Below are 16,129 nucleotides of genomic sequence, written 5' to 3' on the forward strand. Positions count from 1 at the left end.
ATTATAACTTTACAATTTTCCTAGTCATTAGCACAAATAAAAAAAGAAGAACCTAATTGAACAGGCCAAAACATTGAAATTTTTAGCCGAAAAACATAATATAGTCTAAGAATTAACCTGTAACATAAAAAAAATATAAACACAATAAGTAATGAACATTGTTTGCGTTTTATTTAAGCGATGTTGAGGTAAAACTATTATTGACTTTGTCCTAGTGTTTATAGGAATGTAAATTTCATGAGTAATAAATGTACATAATTTTTGCATTTAATAAACATTCAAAAATAAAAAGTTCATTCATTTGTGTCTCCTTCGCAAAATAAGAATTGAGAAAGGTTACTGTAGGTGCCAAACCATCCCTTATTTTTATTATGCATTTATTACTTAGGCCAAACATATCATATTATGTTTTGCTGTTTGATACACCATTAACCAAATTAGATATCTTTCAGACCTCTCATCAGCTGCCATGTCTAAAACTTCCCATAGCAATGCCACCTACAGGAGATATTGCTATGTTTTTGGACAAACTTGATTCTCTTTTATCCCAGTTGTTCCTACACTCTAAGGTTATATTGACTGGTGACTTTAATATCAACTACACTAATGAAACCTTGCCCCGTACTTCTCATTTAAGTATTTTAAATTCTTACGACTTGAAAATGCACGTTTTTTTCCCACACGAATAACTTCTTCATCTGCAACTACAATTGACTATTTCTGTACAAATTTTTATGACGTTTTATGCACAGTACTCCTATCTGGTATTTCCGACCATGAAGCTATTTTTTCTAAAATGCCATATAATACTGTATTATCTTCATCTCATTATATGGGAAGAATTTTCAGCAGGAGAAATTTCAATGCTTTCTGCTGCTACAGCTTCGGTAAATTGGAATGCACTTGAAACGGCTTCTGACCCACTTACTTTATTTTTTCAAGTTCTGTGTGATAAGATCAATCAGTGCTTTCCTAAAATGAGGCTTAAAACTAAGAAACGAAAACCATGGGTATTTAGCTGAAATTCTAAGGCCTCTTGTAGCCTTAGAATTTCAGCTAAAAACCTCCGTTTTTTGACTAAATTGTGCAAATCCACAAATGAAAATATCCTTGTATATCATCAGAAATACCGTAGTCTGTACAGAAAGACAATTAAAGCAGCAAAATCTAATTATTATAGGGATCGCTTAAATATGTCATCAAATAGGCAAAGAGAGTGTTGGTCGATTATTAATGATTTTAGACATTGCCATAGAAAAGTATCTGAACCGGAGTTAAGACCTGACATTTTAAACGACTATTATTGTGATATACCTAATATCTTGCTCAAGGGAATTCGTAGTAACATTGATCCCTTACACTATCTTCAACAAAGTAAAAAAAATTACAATCATGTTCCTCTATGTGTTAGACGCTTTTATTGGTTAAGGCATATTATAACCTGGATGACTTTTTTAATGATAGGTTTTAACCTTGGACATGTTGGAAAGTTTTTTTTTCCTTTTTTCTTCTCTAGTTTTGTCAACAAGTTTACCTTTATTTAGTAATTGATTGTTTTATTTAGCTATCTTTAATTCAAGTATGTTCAAAAAGTTTTGTCTTCTTGTGTTTCATTTTGTTTATTGTTTTGTCAATTTTAAATTGTATTTTTGTTTTGTTTTTTTTTAGCTTGTAGGATGCCTGTACACAAGATTATTCTTACGTAATATAGCACATTTTCTTTCTTCTTCTTTCTTTCCTTTTGATCAAAATGTAACTTTTTTAATTTAATCGGAATTACAATTTTTATTTGGTTGTGTTCATCAAGTTCAGGTTGGTTATAGATTTATCCAAATAAAAGTAGAAAACATTAATCAAAATAAAACATTTGGCAACGTTGCGGTTGCATATGCTGCATACATGTTTCCCTAACGATGACAGCTGATATGTCAAACTGGCCATTAACTGATATCAGCCAGCTGAGCAATATAAACAAAGAAAAATGCTTGTTTAGTTTAAATTTTAAATAAATATACAATTATTCGTTTACTATTCCGCAAATGAATTATAATTGCAAAATTCAGGCCAATAGATGTTTCCTAATCAAATTATGATAAGGCGACGCGTTATAGCAGCCTAGATTTGAATAGAAGAAAAAGTTTAACAAAGTGCTTCTTTAAATTATTTTTTCCATCATCTGATTCACATGTACATTAAAAAAATGTATCGTGAATTATTACTCCTAATATTTTATTTAATTAGCCAAGCATTTTGTTATAAACCAGTGATTCTTTTACATGGGATTATGACTGGAGCCGAAAGCATGGAACTGATTAAGGCAAGAATCCAGGAAGTAAGTTGATTTACCAATTAAAATAATAATTAATCATTATTTTTTTATACTTTCAGAAGCATCCTGGTACAATCATTTATAATATTGAGAGATTTGGTGGTTGGTCAAGTCTCGATAATCTCAATTATCAAGTACAACAAATCAGTCAGGATTTTAATAACTTCACATTGCAGCATCCCGGTGGTATTCATCTCTTAGGTTATTCTCAAGGGGCATTATTAGCAAGAACAATATTACAAGCAAATTTAAATCACAGCGTTCATACCTTTATTTCATTGAGTGGGCCTCAGGCCGGACAATATGGCAGTAAGTAGTTTACATTCTCTTAAACTTTGTTTAGTATAAATATTTCTTTGCACATCTGGACAAGAATTATCCTGCTTTGCCTTAAAACTATATAATGAGAGTTAGGTATACATATAACATTTTATTAAGACAACCTTATCCATTAATATAAAGAACATTATCTGAAACTCATTATGGCAAACAGGTATTTCATATGGTTTGTAATAAGGCACTGAGATACGTAAAAAAAGTGAAGTTTTCTAAACACTCAAGCAAATCTGTTTTCTGTATTGAATATTTTAACTCCAGCTTCATTATTTATTTTTTAAACTATAAGCATATATAACTATGAATACAGAAATAGGAGCTTTTTGAATAAGAATTAAAATTAATATAAAAAAGACAGTGTCAATTAGTTTGGTAAAAAAGTCAGTTATTTCATAGTAAAATTCTTACTTTTTGACAAAATAGTTTGCTACCTACCCTGTAAGTTTTGAAAAACTACTGGAAGAGTATTATTAAATAACTTCTTACTCAGGCAAATATACAGGGTGTTTCAAAATTCACTACATATATTTTGAGGGCGTATTCCTGAGGTCAAAATAAGACTTTTTTTCCTATAAACATGGGTCCTAAAATGCACCCCCTTCAAGCTACAGCCATCGCAAGAAGTGTAAAAAAATCGATTTTTTAAAACTGTGTCTACAGTTTTGCATCAAATTTAACGAAATTTGGAATACCCCCGTTATTTTAGGCGGTCTATTTACTTTTTATCTTAGAAATGGCGTAAAACTAATTTTAGGGGTAAACTGAGGGGGTGCACACTTTTGACGGCCAAAATTTTATGTACGCATACATTTTTTTAAAAATTAAGCTACACCAGAATATGGGCCGTACAAAAATCTAAATTTTATTTCTCTTGCATTTTTTTGATAATACGAATAGTTTTTGAGAAAATCACCGATTAATAAAAGGCTACCAATAACGTAATAATTAAAATTTAAACAGATGTAGGCTGTGACTATTTGTCACATTTTTTAAGCGGCACGACATTTAACAATAAATAGGTAGACTGGTTTTGCTATTGTTGAAACTTTGTTATTGAGGTTTTTTCAATAAATTGATGAACAATTATTTACATTAAAGAATGACGGTTTATAAAAATACAAAAATTGGTTAAAAAATTATTTAACATTTATTAACATAATAATTAATTATTTTTTAAATAAATAATAAACTTCTGAGAAACAAATATTTTTTTTTTATAAAAAGTGCTCGAAATGCGCACCCACCGCTGCAATACAAGCCTCCATTCGTCTTCTCATAGATTGTCTTACTCGCTCTAAAATTCTGGGAGTATTTCTTATTGTTTCAAAGGCATCAATAATTCTTTGTCTTAGGACCTCGAGCGAAGGCACTCAACCAGGATTATAGACAAGGCTTTTTACATATCCCCAGAAAAAAAAATCCAGAGGATTGCAGTCCGGGGAGCGTGGAGGCCATGGTCACAGCATAAAGAAACCAGCAGTCGCACTTCAATAAAAATACATTGGCTTGAATAAGCGAGTTCGGTGCATGTGTACTAACGCAGGAGCGGCATATTTGCTTATAGTAAGGATGCCGCTGACACTCGCTACGGTCGACGCAGCTTTTGCCTTGGCTAGAGCCGGACTTAAACATTTTTTTAGATATTATTATCTTGTAAAATAAAAATACCTACATAGTACAAATATTTATTTTTTAATATTAATAAAGTTCATACATTAACAAAATATTTAAACAAAAATAAACATCGCATTTCTACATCTAACAACGACGATATAGAAGAATACCTGCAGGAAGTTAATTAGGTATGTACCGTAAATTTAAGAGACCATTCTTTGAGTAATTTTAATCAAAATCACAAAAGTTTTTATAAAAAACGCTAAGCTTTGTAAAAACGCTATCAAAATAGTCACTAAGTACGGCGCTGAACTAGGCGATACACCTAGGAACACAGTTCGATAAACAGTGAGCTCGGCATCCGGAGAACATGGCTGCGGCATGGCTAAGGATGCTATTAGTTCGCTTACATTTTCGAGCGGAGTGCGACTGCTGGTTTCTTTATGCTGTGCCATGGTATTGGGCCTGCTCTACCAATCCTTCTCTCAGTAAACACAAAGTTCAAATAGTCACGCACTGTTATACGGAAATGAGGGGGGGCACCGTCATGTATAAACCACATGTTCGTTCGCACATTTAAAGGTACATTGTCTAGTAAACCATTTAAATGGTGCTGTAGAAAGTCTAAATAAGTGTCGCCAACTAAAATTCTAGGAAAAAAGAAAGGACCAATTAACTCATCTCCCACTAAACTTAACCACCTTGCAAACTGTAGGCGCCTTGGGAAATCTTGAGGTAACAAAGCTTGAACTCTTTGAATACGGTATGGATACAAGCTATTTTCGTGCAAAACCCGCCAGACAGCTGCATGAGAAACATCCAAATTCCGAGCTATTTATCGGGTGCTTAGGCCAGGATCGTCATCGATGGCATTCAAAATTTGCTCCTCTGTCACTGGATTTCGTGCTTGTTGCGGTCTGCCTGCATTGTTCCTGGAGGTTCCCTTAGATGCCGATGTGACTCTGAAAATGTTCGTACATTCGGGAGTCGGCAATTAGGAAACCTTAACTGATACAATCTTTGAGTTTCATACGCGTTACCATCAGCAAGACCATAAACAAAATGGATGTCTGCAAGATGTTCGAATGAATAACGTTCATTTTCCATTTTAGCAATGTTAGCGTTTAGAAATAAAACATGGGAATAAAAACTACACTTTAAACTAAAACGGGAAATAAACTACTGGAATTAAACAAAGTCAACAATGACTTTGTGAGTAAATTTATTTTACACCAAATGTCAAGCAAGTTAAAAAATATCTAAAACAAATACTCGCAGCCTACTACTAAAACCTCAAAAATAAAAATGTCAACAATTGCGAAACACAGCCTACTTCCTAGATTTTTTTTTGATTTTTAATTTACGATATTGCCATCCTTTTATTCACCGGCGATTTTCTCAAAAACTAATAATCGTATGAAAAAAATGCAAGAGACCAAAAATCAAAATTTTTGTATGGTCTATTTACCCCTTAAAATTAGTTTTACGCCTTTTCTAAGATAAATAGTAAATAGACCGTCTAAAATAACGGATGTATTCCAAATTTCGTTAAATTTGATGCAAAACTGTAGACACAATTTTAAAAAATCGATTTTTTTTTACACTTCTTGCGATGGCTGTAGCTTGAAGGGGGTGCATTTTAGGACCCATGTTTATAGGGAAAAAAAAGTCTTATTTTGACCTTAGGAATACGCCCTTAAAATATATGTAGTGAATTTTGAAACACCCGGTATATGTTTTTGTCTCTTACAGCTTTATTAGTAATAACATAATTTTGTCAATCATAAAACATATCATCAAAATCTCAACAATGCCAATTAAAATAACATTAGGTAGATATATATCTTATGCTCTCTTTAAATCTCGGCAGATTACAACATATAGAATGATTTTTTCCCATCTGTTGCAATTTAACTCCTTTCATATTGCAAATTTATGTCCAATCTCAATCAATTTATTTACAAAAAATAAAAATTCACAGTCAAAAATCTGATACTAAGGGAAATATATTAAAAAAAAAAATTGTGTGAGAAGGGCTTTGTTCTTAGATACAAGTTAATATTAGGTAAAAGAAATAATGCAATAAAAGTGTCTAATATTAATAAAAAACAACATCAAAGAAAAATATAAAAAAATGTAATTTAACTATACTATACTTTAATCAACCAATTATGCAACTTAAGATTTTATATTACTATAGTGTATTTTAGGCCATGCATGGAGTAATAAAATGTGAAATTCCATTTAATTTGACTGAATTTGAGGATGATCCATAGGCAGTTTATGATCTTTAGAAAATTCAATTATCCTTTTAAACCCTTGTTTTTTTTTGCATATCTAAAGAGGTTTTAAATATGTAGCTATTTGCTGTTTTGCCACAGTGTTCACCATATTATAAGAATATTAATAAAATGGCTACATTCACTCCAACTTCATTGGAAAAATGAAAGAAATCCAAGGATTAGAAGCCTTTTTATTTACAAATTTGAATATTATGTCCAAAAGAAAAGAGTTTCAGGTAACTAGAATCACAACTCCACTTCCAATATTCAAATTGCCTTTATTTTTGTTAAGAAAACTTTGATTTCTTTGAAATAATGTTCAGCTCGGTAAATCGTGAAAATCCATATGTTAGAAGCATTTTTATTCAAGTTTTTGAAAATCATGTCGAAGATAACAAGACAGTTTCTGATAATCGTCGTAACTTCACTTTTAGTTCTTTGGGCGTGTTTTTCACCTTTTATCAAAGAATAAAGCAAACCCATCTATTGATGTTTTTTATCTGTATTTTATAATTCAACAATGATGACGGTCTGACTCACAAATTTTAACAAGACACTGATTTCAATAATAGTTTGTGAATTGTTGCATAAAATTGTATTATAATAATAATTTTATCTATGTATCTGATGTACATAAATAATAACACTTAAATTTATATTGTTTCTACAAGCAACCCGCCTGCATACTTTTGGTGTAATATTTTTAGTGCTTACCAATGAATAACAATAGGCAACATTCATAAATTGACCTAAATTAGATCAATGCCAAACTAAATTTCATAAATTATTATTAGTGGGTCATCCTGTAGTCTTTTTACATACATGCCTACATGGTTAATGTTTTAGTTCATCTGGTAGAATATTAAATGTTCAACTAAGACTAAGACTTCACAAACAGCCAGCTAACATGAGTAAAATAATTATTATAAATAAAACAAGTATATTTATCATAATGTAATCATTTTTCGCATCATTGTCAAACTAGATTCTAGGACGAATGTTAATTTTTTAGAAATGCAAACTATACAAAACGTTTATTGTAATTATTGCTGGTTAAACATAACATAAACATAACGTATTCCCCCTTTTTTGATCCACAAGAGAACAAAAGAATCTTTTAATTTTTCAGCACAGTTTTTACATCTATTTTTCCCAGGCCTAGCTTTAGAGACAGCATATGAGTTATTTTATTCCAGAGTGGGTCAACATACCTCAGTAGGCAATTACTGGAATGACCCTTACCATAAACAACTTTATGTGGAATACTCACAGTTTTTGCCTTATGTTAATAATGAATTGCTTACAAATAGTAGCAAACAGTATAAGGATGCCCTCACTAAATTAAAAACCATGGTGCTTATTGGGGGACCTGATGACAATGTTATTACACCATGGCAATCTAGGTGGGTAAATAAATACTGGATAACCATGATGGCATTGACTTTTTTGTTGAATTTTAGTCAATTTGGTTATTATGATTCTAATGGAACAGTAATAGATCTGATGGAAAGAGATATTTTTAAGGATGATAAAATAGGTCTGAAAACATTATATGGCAAGAAGAAACTTAAAATAATATCAGTACCAGGGATAAACCATTTTGAGTGGCATTTAAATGTTTCTATTGTAGACAATTTTATCTTGTCATATTTGGATTAGAAACAAACATAGTTTAGCATGTGCCAAAATGAAATAGTGAATTTTAGTTTTAAATATATACCTCTCTACTTTGCTTTACTTAATTTTTTATAATAATGAGTGACTGTAGGTATTGTAGTAAACTATTATTTATAGATCAATTGTGTGTGATAGTAAATGATGTAAATAAAAAAAATTGCAATATTTTTGTTTTTATTTATACCCTCTACTATTTTGATTCTAATTATATATAGCAAATAATCCAAATGTGTTCATTTTATAAACATTTTTGCCCTTAAAATAAGTCTAAGAGAATATTACTTAAAAAAGGAAAATTAAACATAATAGTGTGGTTTCTTAATAACTATTCCAAATTCTGCCAAAGCTGGTGTAAGATCTTCCATAGTCATGGTGTATTTTTTGTCTTTAATTCCTTTTGCTCCCTAGAAAAAATTGGAGTGTTATTACCTATTTACTAATGATTTTTTTATAATATTAGGTATAAAAGGTGAAATACATTTTTTTTTCAACCTTTTAACAATGATTTTGTAAAAATCTTTTACTAGTAATGTTGTCATATGAAGCTTGTTATTTATTATAAAACATAATCCAAAATATGATTTAAAAAAAATTAAAAGTGTAACGACATATCTGTCTACTAAATACTTTGATTATTACAAGATCGATAAAAAGGAATCTTTTTATATAGATTGCATGCTTCAGGATAAAATTAATAATGCTAAAAAGGGGAATATACAAGTTTATCTGACTGAGCAACTCTGCAGAGTTCACCTGGTTATTTACTCACTTCTGTAAACATATAAGACTGGCTTGGACATTGCACTTTTATAGGGATAGGATCTTAAATCTCCCAAGCAGTAAGTTTTGTGATGTACTGCCTATTTTAGAAAACGCCGCTGAATATATTCCAATCTATTAATGCCTAAGAAACTAAACTGAAACAAAACAGTGTTGCAACTTGAATTTAATTAGTCCTGTGGTTGGAACCTTTGGTTCGACAAAATCAATCAAATTACAAAACAATTTTACCACTAACCAAAACCTGTTACTTTACTCTCGAAACGTGTTTCGCTAATGATGTGCATCTTCGGGAAATGTTTTAAAACTAAACTGAATGTTCTCTTGAATATGCTAACATCGTTACGAAACGCGTGACTAAAGTAAAACAAGCAGTTTTGGTTAGTGGTAAAAAGGTTTTGTGATTTGGATTTAATTAAGCAACTTAAAAGAAGTTTGTCTGAGTACAAGCCAAGGGTCTTTAAAATAGATTTGGTAACATAATGGTATTCATTGAAAGTGAATTTTTTGTCATCAAAAACTCCCAAGATGTAAGGAGAAGTAAGAAAGAACACAGTCATCCAACAAGTAGTCAGGGACCCTTTCTTTAACCAACTACACTTTAATGTTAATGTCCTATCCAGGCATTTAAGAAATTTGTGTAAGTCACCTCAAGCTTATATTTTGACTTAATAGCTTTTGCATGGTACAATTAAGTTGTTTTGCTTCCTTTCGTCAAAAACACCATGCTGTTTACAATGCGCATTAGGTTCATTCATTCATAAACAAGTTTTTCATACACTTAGATCTCAAATGCCATTGATAAATTACACAGAGTTGATATTGGGCAGAAGTTCTTAACTTTATCAGTCTTGCTATTTTTGAAAACTGGACAAACCTTATCAATACCCAATATCTGGATGAGTGTTTGACCTAATTGGGAGATTGAATAAGAAGTTTAAAGGCTTGTATTAATTTGTATTTGCTATTATTAATTGTAGTTAAAGACCTGAGCACAGTCATATGACAAAAAAGGGGTAACTTGTCAGGTCCTCCTGTTTGTTCATTTTTTGAGCCTTGCAGTACCTTTAGCAAATTTTTCTCACTAAAGCAATTGACAGATACATTATTAGAGCCCCTGATCAGCTAAATTTAATTAATCATTGTGTAGAAGTTATTTAATTTGAACTAAGACACTACTAAAATAAATTAAGAACTAAGCCATTGTATTTGTCAGATCCTGGAATTCTATACTTTTTGGACTTTTGCTTCACAAGGCTCCCAAACATTTTGCGATCTGGTTTAGTAGATCCATCTGTGCTGGAAATATAATATGTCTATGCAAGATCTATTTAATTTTTATTACTTGCCGGATTTGTGGATAAGCAAGGCAATCAGGTTGTAATTTTGTTTTAGAGCAACAGTCATTTATTTTGGGTACCATATAGGATATCAGGCATTCTTTTTTTTTGAGTTGTAAGTGGGGACAGTTTTCAAAAATGTCAGTAAGCTTGATGTACTTAAGATATAAGAGTAGCAAAACTTTTTTAGGCCAAACTCAGTCGGAGTCCATTTTGCTTTAGCCCTTTTAAATATTCAGTCAGTCAGAAATAAATCTGATGAACTCTCTTTATTTTTAGCATATGAAGATAACCCTGTCATTGTTGTTTTGACCGAACATTGGCTCAAACAGGGTGAACCTTTTTTTATAGAAAGTTATGCTCTCGCATCCATCTATTCCCGTACTCAGTATAATCATGGTGGAACTTTGATATTAATAGAGAATAAGTTTTTAGAAAGATATAACTTTGTTGATATAACCAAGTTTGAGTATCTCCTGGAAGAAAAAACTTTTGAATTTTGCACTGTTTATTCTAAAGAATTAAATTTGTACATTTTAGGCCTTTACAGGTCACCCTCGAGTAATTTTAGTAGTTTTATTGATAAATTATATAACATTTTAAGCCAAATATCGGTAAATGCATCACTAATATTGACAGGTAACATTAATGTTAATTTTTTGGACTGCAATAACTCTAACAATCATTTGTCAATACATAGAGTGCTAAAATCTTTTAATTTAACTTTGCATGTTGACCAACCTACTCGCATCACTGCTAATTCAGCATCACTTTTAGATTATGTTTGCTCTACGCTCTGTGAAACGCAGGTTGCATGTAGAATTGTAAATGCCGGGTTGTCTGATCATGAGGCCGTATTATGTTCCTTTCTTCTAAGTGAAAAAAAGTGTACCTCAAGAAAAAAAAAGTGCGGAAGGTTGTTCACTAGAAAAAATTTCTGTAAGTTTAAAGAATGTTGTAATTCAATAGACTGGAATGGTATCATACTTAACAACGGTGATCCTTTTGAGAGTTTCCATTCAACTTTAGTGGATGTTTTTGAGTCAACTTTCCCCATGGTGACAATTAGGGAAAAAAGGAGAAGACCCTGGTATAACAGGGGTCTATTAGTTTCTGGTAAAAATCTTCGGTGTTTGCACTCCATAAGAAAGTTTGCCCTGGACAACTCCAAATTCATATCCTACTTTAATAGATATCGCAAAATTTACCGCGATACAGTGAAATTGGCAAAAAACTTATACTACTCAAGTAAAATAAACCAATCAAGAAATAAGTCTAGAGAGTCTTGGAAAATTGTTAATGACTTCTGTTTCTAATAGCACGGTGTCGGCCGAAACACTCAATCATTTTTTCCAGGGTGTTGCTTTGGGTCTATCAATATTATTGCCTCTGTTAGAGATCCGCGCTCATACTTACACAACATTAAGGTGCCTGAAACATTTTTCTTTAGACCAACAGATTCTAGTGAAATAATGGAAGCTCAAATGAAAAATAAGAACTCCTCTGGATGGGATGGGCTGTCACTAAAGGTCCTAACAGCGCTACCGCTACCAACCCTTGATTCTTTGGCTGAGGTGTTACATGTTTCACTTTCAAGTGGGTCCTTTCCACATTTACTCAAGGATGCCTTGATTATACCATTATTTAAGGGTGGAAACTATGATGACCCATTAAATTTCAGACCCATAGCCCTGCTTCCCACGCTTGTAGAAAGATTGGTAAAAACTAGGAAGATGGAATTTCTGAAACGGCATAATGTTCTTAACCATCAGCAATTTGGATTCCGGATGAAACTGGGTACATCTGATGCTATTTTCAATTTTTTGGAGAGTCTGTACATGGGGTTGAACGCTGGGGAGAGTGCGGCTGCGGTGTTCTGTGACTTATCTAAGGCGTTTGACTGTGTGAGTCACAGAATACTGCTGCAGAAGCTAGAAACCTATGGATTCAGAGGAGTTGCTCTCCACTGGTTTCGTTCTTACCTATCTGGAAGAACACAAAGGGTATTCTTTGACAATGATATGTCATCCCGTCTGGATAGGGATGCTGGTGTACCCCAGGGTTCTGTTCTTGGACCAATATTGTTCCTGCTATATGTCAATGATATCTCTCAAATTCCAATTAGGGGCAAATTTACTATCTTTGCAGATGATACAACATTACTTTGGCATGACACTGACACCAAGAGATTAAGGAATATCATTGATCCAGATTTAATTCTTGTAAAGTCATGGTGTGAATTTAATAAATTAACTTTTAATATTTCTAAAACTAATATTTTAACTTTTAAATGTAACCTTGGAACTGTCACTTTGCAAAATGAAACAATAAGTCCTTCTGAAACATGCAAATTTTTGGGCCTGACGATTGATAAGCAATTAAAATTTGAAAATCATATTTCCTCTTTTATAGGGAAGTTATCATCCAACTGTTATGCTATTAGAGTAATAACACATTCTCTGGGACTTGATGTGGCCAAATTGCGTACCATGCTCTTATTGAGTCTCATCTGAGATATAGTATTGTGTTTTGGGGTGTGTGCTCTCAGTATTTGTTCAGCTCTCTATTTATTTTGAAAAAAAGAGCCATACGCTACATGTGTGCAGCTCCCTTTTGTAGCCCCTGTAGGCCATTATTTTTAAAACACTCTGTCCTGACATTGCCATGCCTTTTTATTTTAGAGACTGTTTGTCTTATCCACAAAAAATATCGCCATCAGCTTGGCCCCCCCTCCTCGGGTTACAATCTCCGAACTACCTTCTCTTTACCTCTGCCTATCCCAAAAAGTGAGCAGATTAAGTCCTCTTTTGTGTACGGGGGCAGAAGGCTTTTTAACCACTTACCCCTTTATATAAGGCTAATAAATTGTGAAAAACGTTTTAGGAAAAATATAAATAAACGTTTGCTTGCTAAAGCATTTTATTCTCTAGACGAGTTTTTAAATACAATTTTTTGACAGTGAAGAGTTTTGCGCAGCGTAATGTGAATTCTTACTACCCTTTCTTTGGGTGTGTTCTATATTCTATGTATGTAAGAATTGTTAAAATTTTTATATTTTTGTAAAAGCTTATGTTGTCAACTATCTTTAAGGTTTTATAAAATGCTTTGTTAACGACAGATTATGTTACCTAACAATAAAGCTGTCAAAAATAGCTTTATTGTTAGGTAACATCTAAGATTTTGAACATTTGAACTGCTGAAAAAGGGGCCTTGCAGATACCTGTCTTTATGCTCCTGATAAGAGTCAAATAGCATATTCTTGACTTTCAAATGCTATCTGCCAAGACACCCTAGAACAGAATGCTATATTTAAGGCAAGATTCAAAACATGCATAGTACACAGTTTTCAATACACCAGTTTATAATAATTGTCTCATTTGAAGAATTCTTAAGTCAAAAATAGCTTTATTGTTACTGACATAATTTTGTTAACAAAGCATCATATAAAACCATAAACATTTTAGTAATTCTTACATGCATAGAACATTTTTACATAAATAGCAACATAATTAAAAAAGTGGTAAGACCTCACATTTGTTATGCAAATCTCCTCACGGTCAAAATGTTGTATTTAAACACTCATCTAGCTCACTTTTTGGGATGGGCAGAGGTAAGAGAAAGTTGTTCAGGGATTGTAACCCGAGGAGGGAGGGCCAACCTGTAACTAAGCATAGCAATATTCCAATTAGTTTTTTATTGAGGTCTGCAATATGATTTTTCCAGTTAACCTAATTGTTTGAAATGTACCCTAATAGTCTTATATTATTTTTTACTTCTATATTGGACTCTAATACTAAACTTTCTGAGGTTATATTTTGTTTTTGAAATGCAATGCATTTAATTTTTTCAAGTTTATTTGTATCTGCAAACATAATGACATCTGCAGCTGTTATGCATAAAGGTAAATAGTTTATATAAAGAAGGAATAGAGTCGGTCCTAGAACTGACCGTTGTTGTGCAACTTTCTCATTGCACAATGTTACTTTCTGCTTGTAACTTGATAGTTCATAGGTGATTTTGTTTTGTTTGTCTGATGTCGGATATTACTTTTAGAACTGCAGTAGATGTAGACTTACTCTTTGAAAGCCAAACTTTTGTTGTCATTTTCTATACATTTTCTAAGTCTTTTAAGAACTTTCTCCATTAGTTTTGAAATTACTGGAATCAGTGAGATAGGTCTGTAATTTCTTGTTTGTCCCCTCCCTTATGATTAAAATGAATTTTGAAATTTGTGTTAACATTAAAGAGTGTAAAATATGGTCATCTACTTTATTAATTGCTATCTAAATGTAACAATTTACTGTATTATATAGTAACTTATTAAGGAATAATTTCTTATTCCTAATTATTAAAAAATTACCTAATTTAGTACATACCTTAGAACTTGCTCCATGACTTGTTGAAGAATTGGATGTTCTCATCTTGCAGTGCTGTAAGGCATCATTGGCAATATCAGATATGAATTTCTGGGCAGCAATTGATATGAGTCGCAAAAGTCTAGGATCTTTTGGTTCAAATCCTGACGTTCTGAGATAGTAAGCGGTCACAGCATCCGGAATCTTTAGAAAAAAGAAATTTTATCCTGGATTAGGCCTTGGTGATTGTTAGTTACATACAGTTGGAGTATAGTCTTCCAGCTGAAGTAAAAAATCACTTAAGGGCTGTCCTAGGGTCATTGGTGGTTCATCATCCATCGGTTCCTCTTTAATTTGGTTAATCATGGCTATTTAAATGTTTTTCCTCAAAAACCTAAAATTGATGAACAGAAATAATTTCTTTGTTTGTTTTTTTTTCTGTCAATGTCACCTGTCAACTCAATTGCCGGATCTAAGGGTGTATTTACAATCAATTTGTTTTTAAACTGCGCATATTTCAAATTGAAGTTTGACGGGTAAATTTGAAATACGTTGGAGGAAGTCAGTATTTATTCCGTTTATAATTACTGTTTAGCTTAATTTTAATTAAATTAATAATTAGCTTAATAAACGGACGAGCGAGATTCGTTATATTCAATTGAGAGTCTATTATGTCCTATTCAATCAATCAATCAATGCTTTATTGTCAAGAAATTGTTACTATTTGTAGACAAAGCTGTAAAACAAAAAAGACACAAAATACAAACAAAACACAATTAAAGAAAAGAAAAACAAAACAAAATTAAAAAAAAAATAAATATGGCAGATGATTGTGCATTTTTTTTGCATTATATAATATGGAGCTTTTGACCAAATGTGGGGTAGGCAGGTATAGATCATGTTCGGTGTTTCTAAGTGGATAACTATGGGAAGGCCTATCAGATGCTGAACCGTATTTGCGTATTAGACAAACGGACTTAAATATGAATAAAGATGGAAGAGTTAATATTTGAAATTTTTTGAAAAAATGCTATTCAGAGTTAACTGAGGCATACATTTAATATTCAAATGTAAGTATAGTATGTATAGTTTATCGAACATCTTATTTTACATATACCCTTCTTAGTAACAGTATCATAGCAATGATAAAAAACAAAATGAAAATAGAATAAAAAAAACAAATCTAAGGAGATTGGTACCAAAACAGCCTGTTAAATACTTAAAATTACATTCATACATTTCACAGTTAGATTTAAAATGCGACTGCACCTTAGAATCTGAAACAATGGTACCACTGGTTAGTACCCATAGTTTGTCCTATTGTAAGGAACAGATTGCAAACAGTCATATGCTCATCCAGGTATATTGAATTTTAAAAGTTCAAGCAAACCGATCAAAAAATTCATCATTGAATAC

General features: G+C 32.0%; 2 protein-coding genes across 4 annotated transcripts; one reads left to right on the forward strand and one right to left on the reverse strand.

The window, feature by feature from the left end:
* Nucleotides 1-1,933: 1,933 nt before the first annotated feature.
* LOC126734944 (lysosomal thioesterase PPT2 homolog) lies at nt 1,934-8,403 on the forward strand. 3 transcript variants are annotated; one of them, XM_050438801.1, is made up of 4 exons: nt 1,934-2,332; nt 2,389-2,638; nt 7,691-7,964; nt 8,022-8,403. In XM_050438801.1, the coding sequence occupies exons 1-4, from the start codon at nt 2,186-2,188 to the stop codon at nt 8,218-8,220; spliced, it is 870 nt and encodes a 289-aa protein (XP_050294758.1). In that variant the 5' UTR covers nt 1,934-2,185; the 3' UTR covers nt 8,221-8,403. The 3 variants fall into 3 exon arrangements, 2 of the variants coding, with proteins under 2 accessions (XP_050294758.1, XP_050294759.1); XR_007660219.1 differs by lacking the exon at nt 8,022-8,403 and having other exon boundaries at nt 7,758-7,895; XM_050438802.1 differs by lacking the exons at nt 7,691-7,964; nt 8,022-8,403 and adding an exon at nt 4,018-4,166.
* Nucleotides 8,400-15,161, reverse strand: LOC126734949 (transcription initiation factor TFIID subunit 10). Its single transcript, XM_050438807.1, has 3 exons — nt 14,975-15,161; nt 14,735-14,917; nt 8,400-8,642 (listed from the first exon to the last, which is right to left on the reverse strand). The coding sequence occupies exons 1-3, from the start codon at nt 15,077-15,079 to the stop codon at nt 8,535-8,537; spliced, it is 396 nt and encodes a 131-aa protein (XP_050294764.1). The 5' UTR covers nt 15,080-15,161; the 3' UTR covers nt 8,400-8,534.
* Nucleotides 15,162-16,129: the final 968 nt, after the last annotated feature.

Source organism: Anthonomus grandis, chromosome 4 (assembly GCF_022605725.1).
Source record: "Anthonomus grandis grandis chromosome 4, icAntGran1.3, whole genome shotgun sequence".
Classification (NCBI taxonomy): Eukaryota; Metazoa; Arthropoda; class Insecta; order Coleoptera; family Curculionidae; genus Anthonomus; species Anthonomus grandis.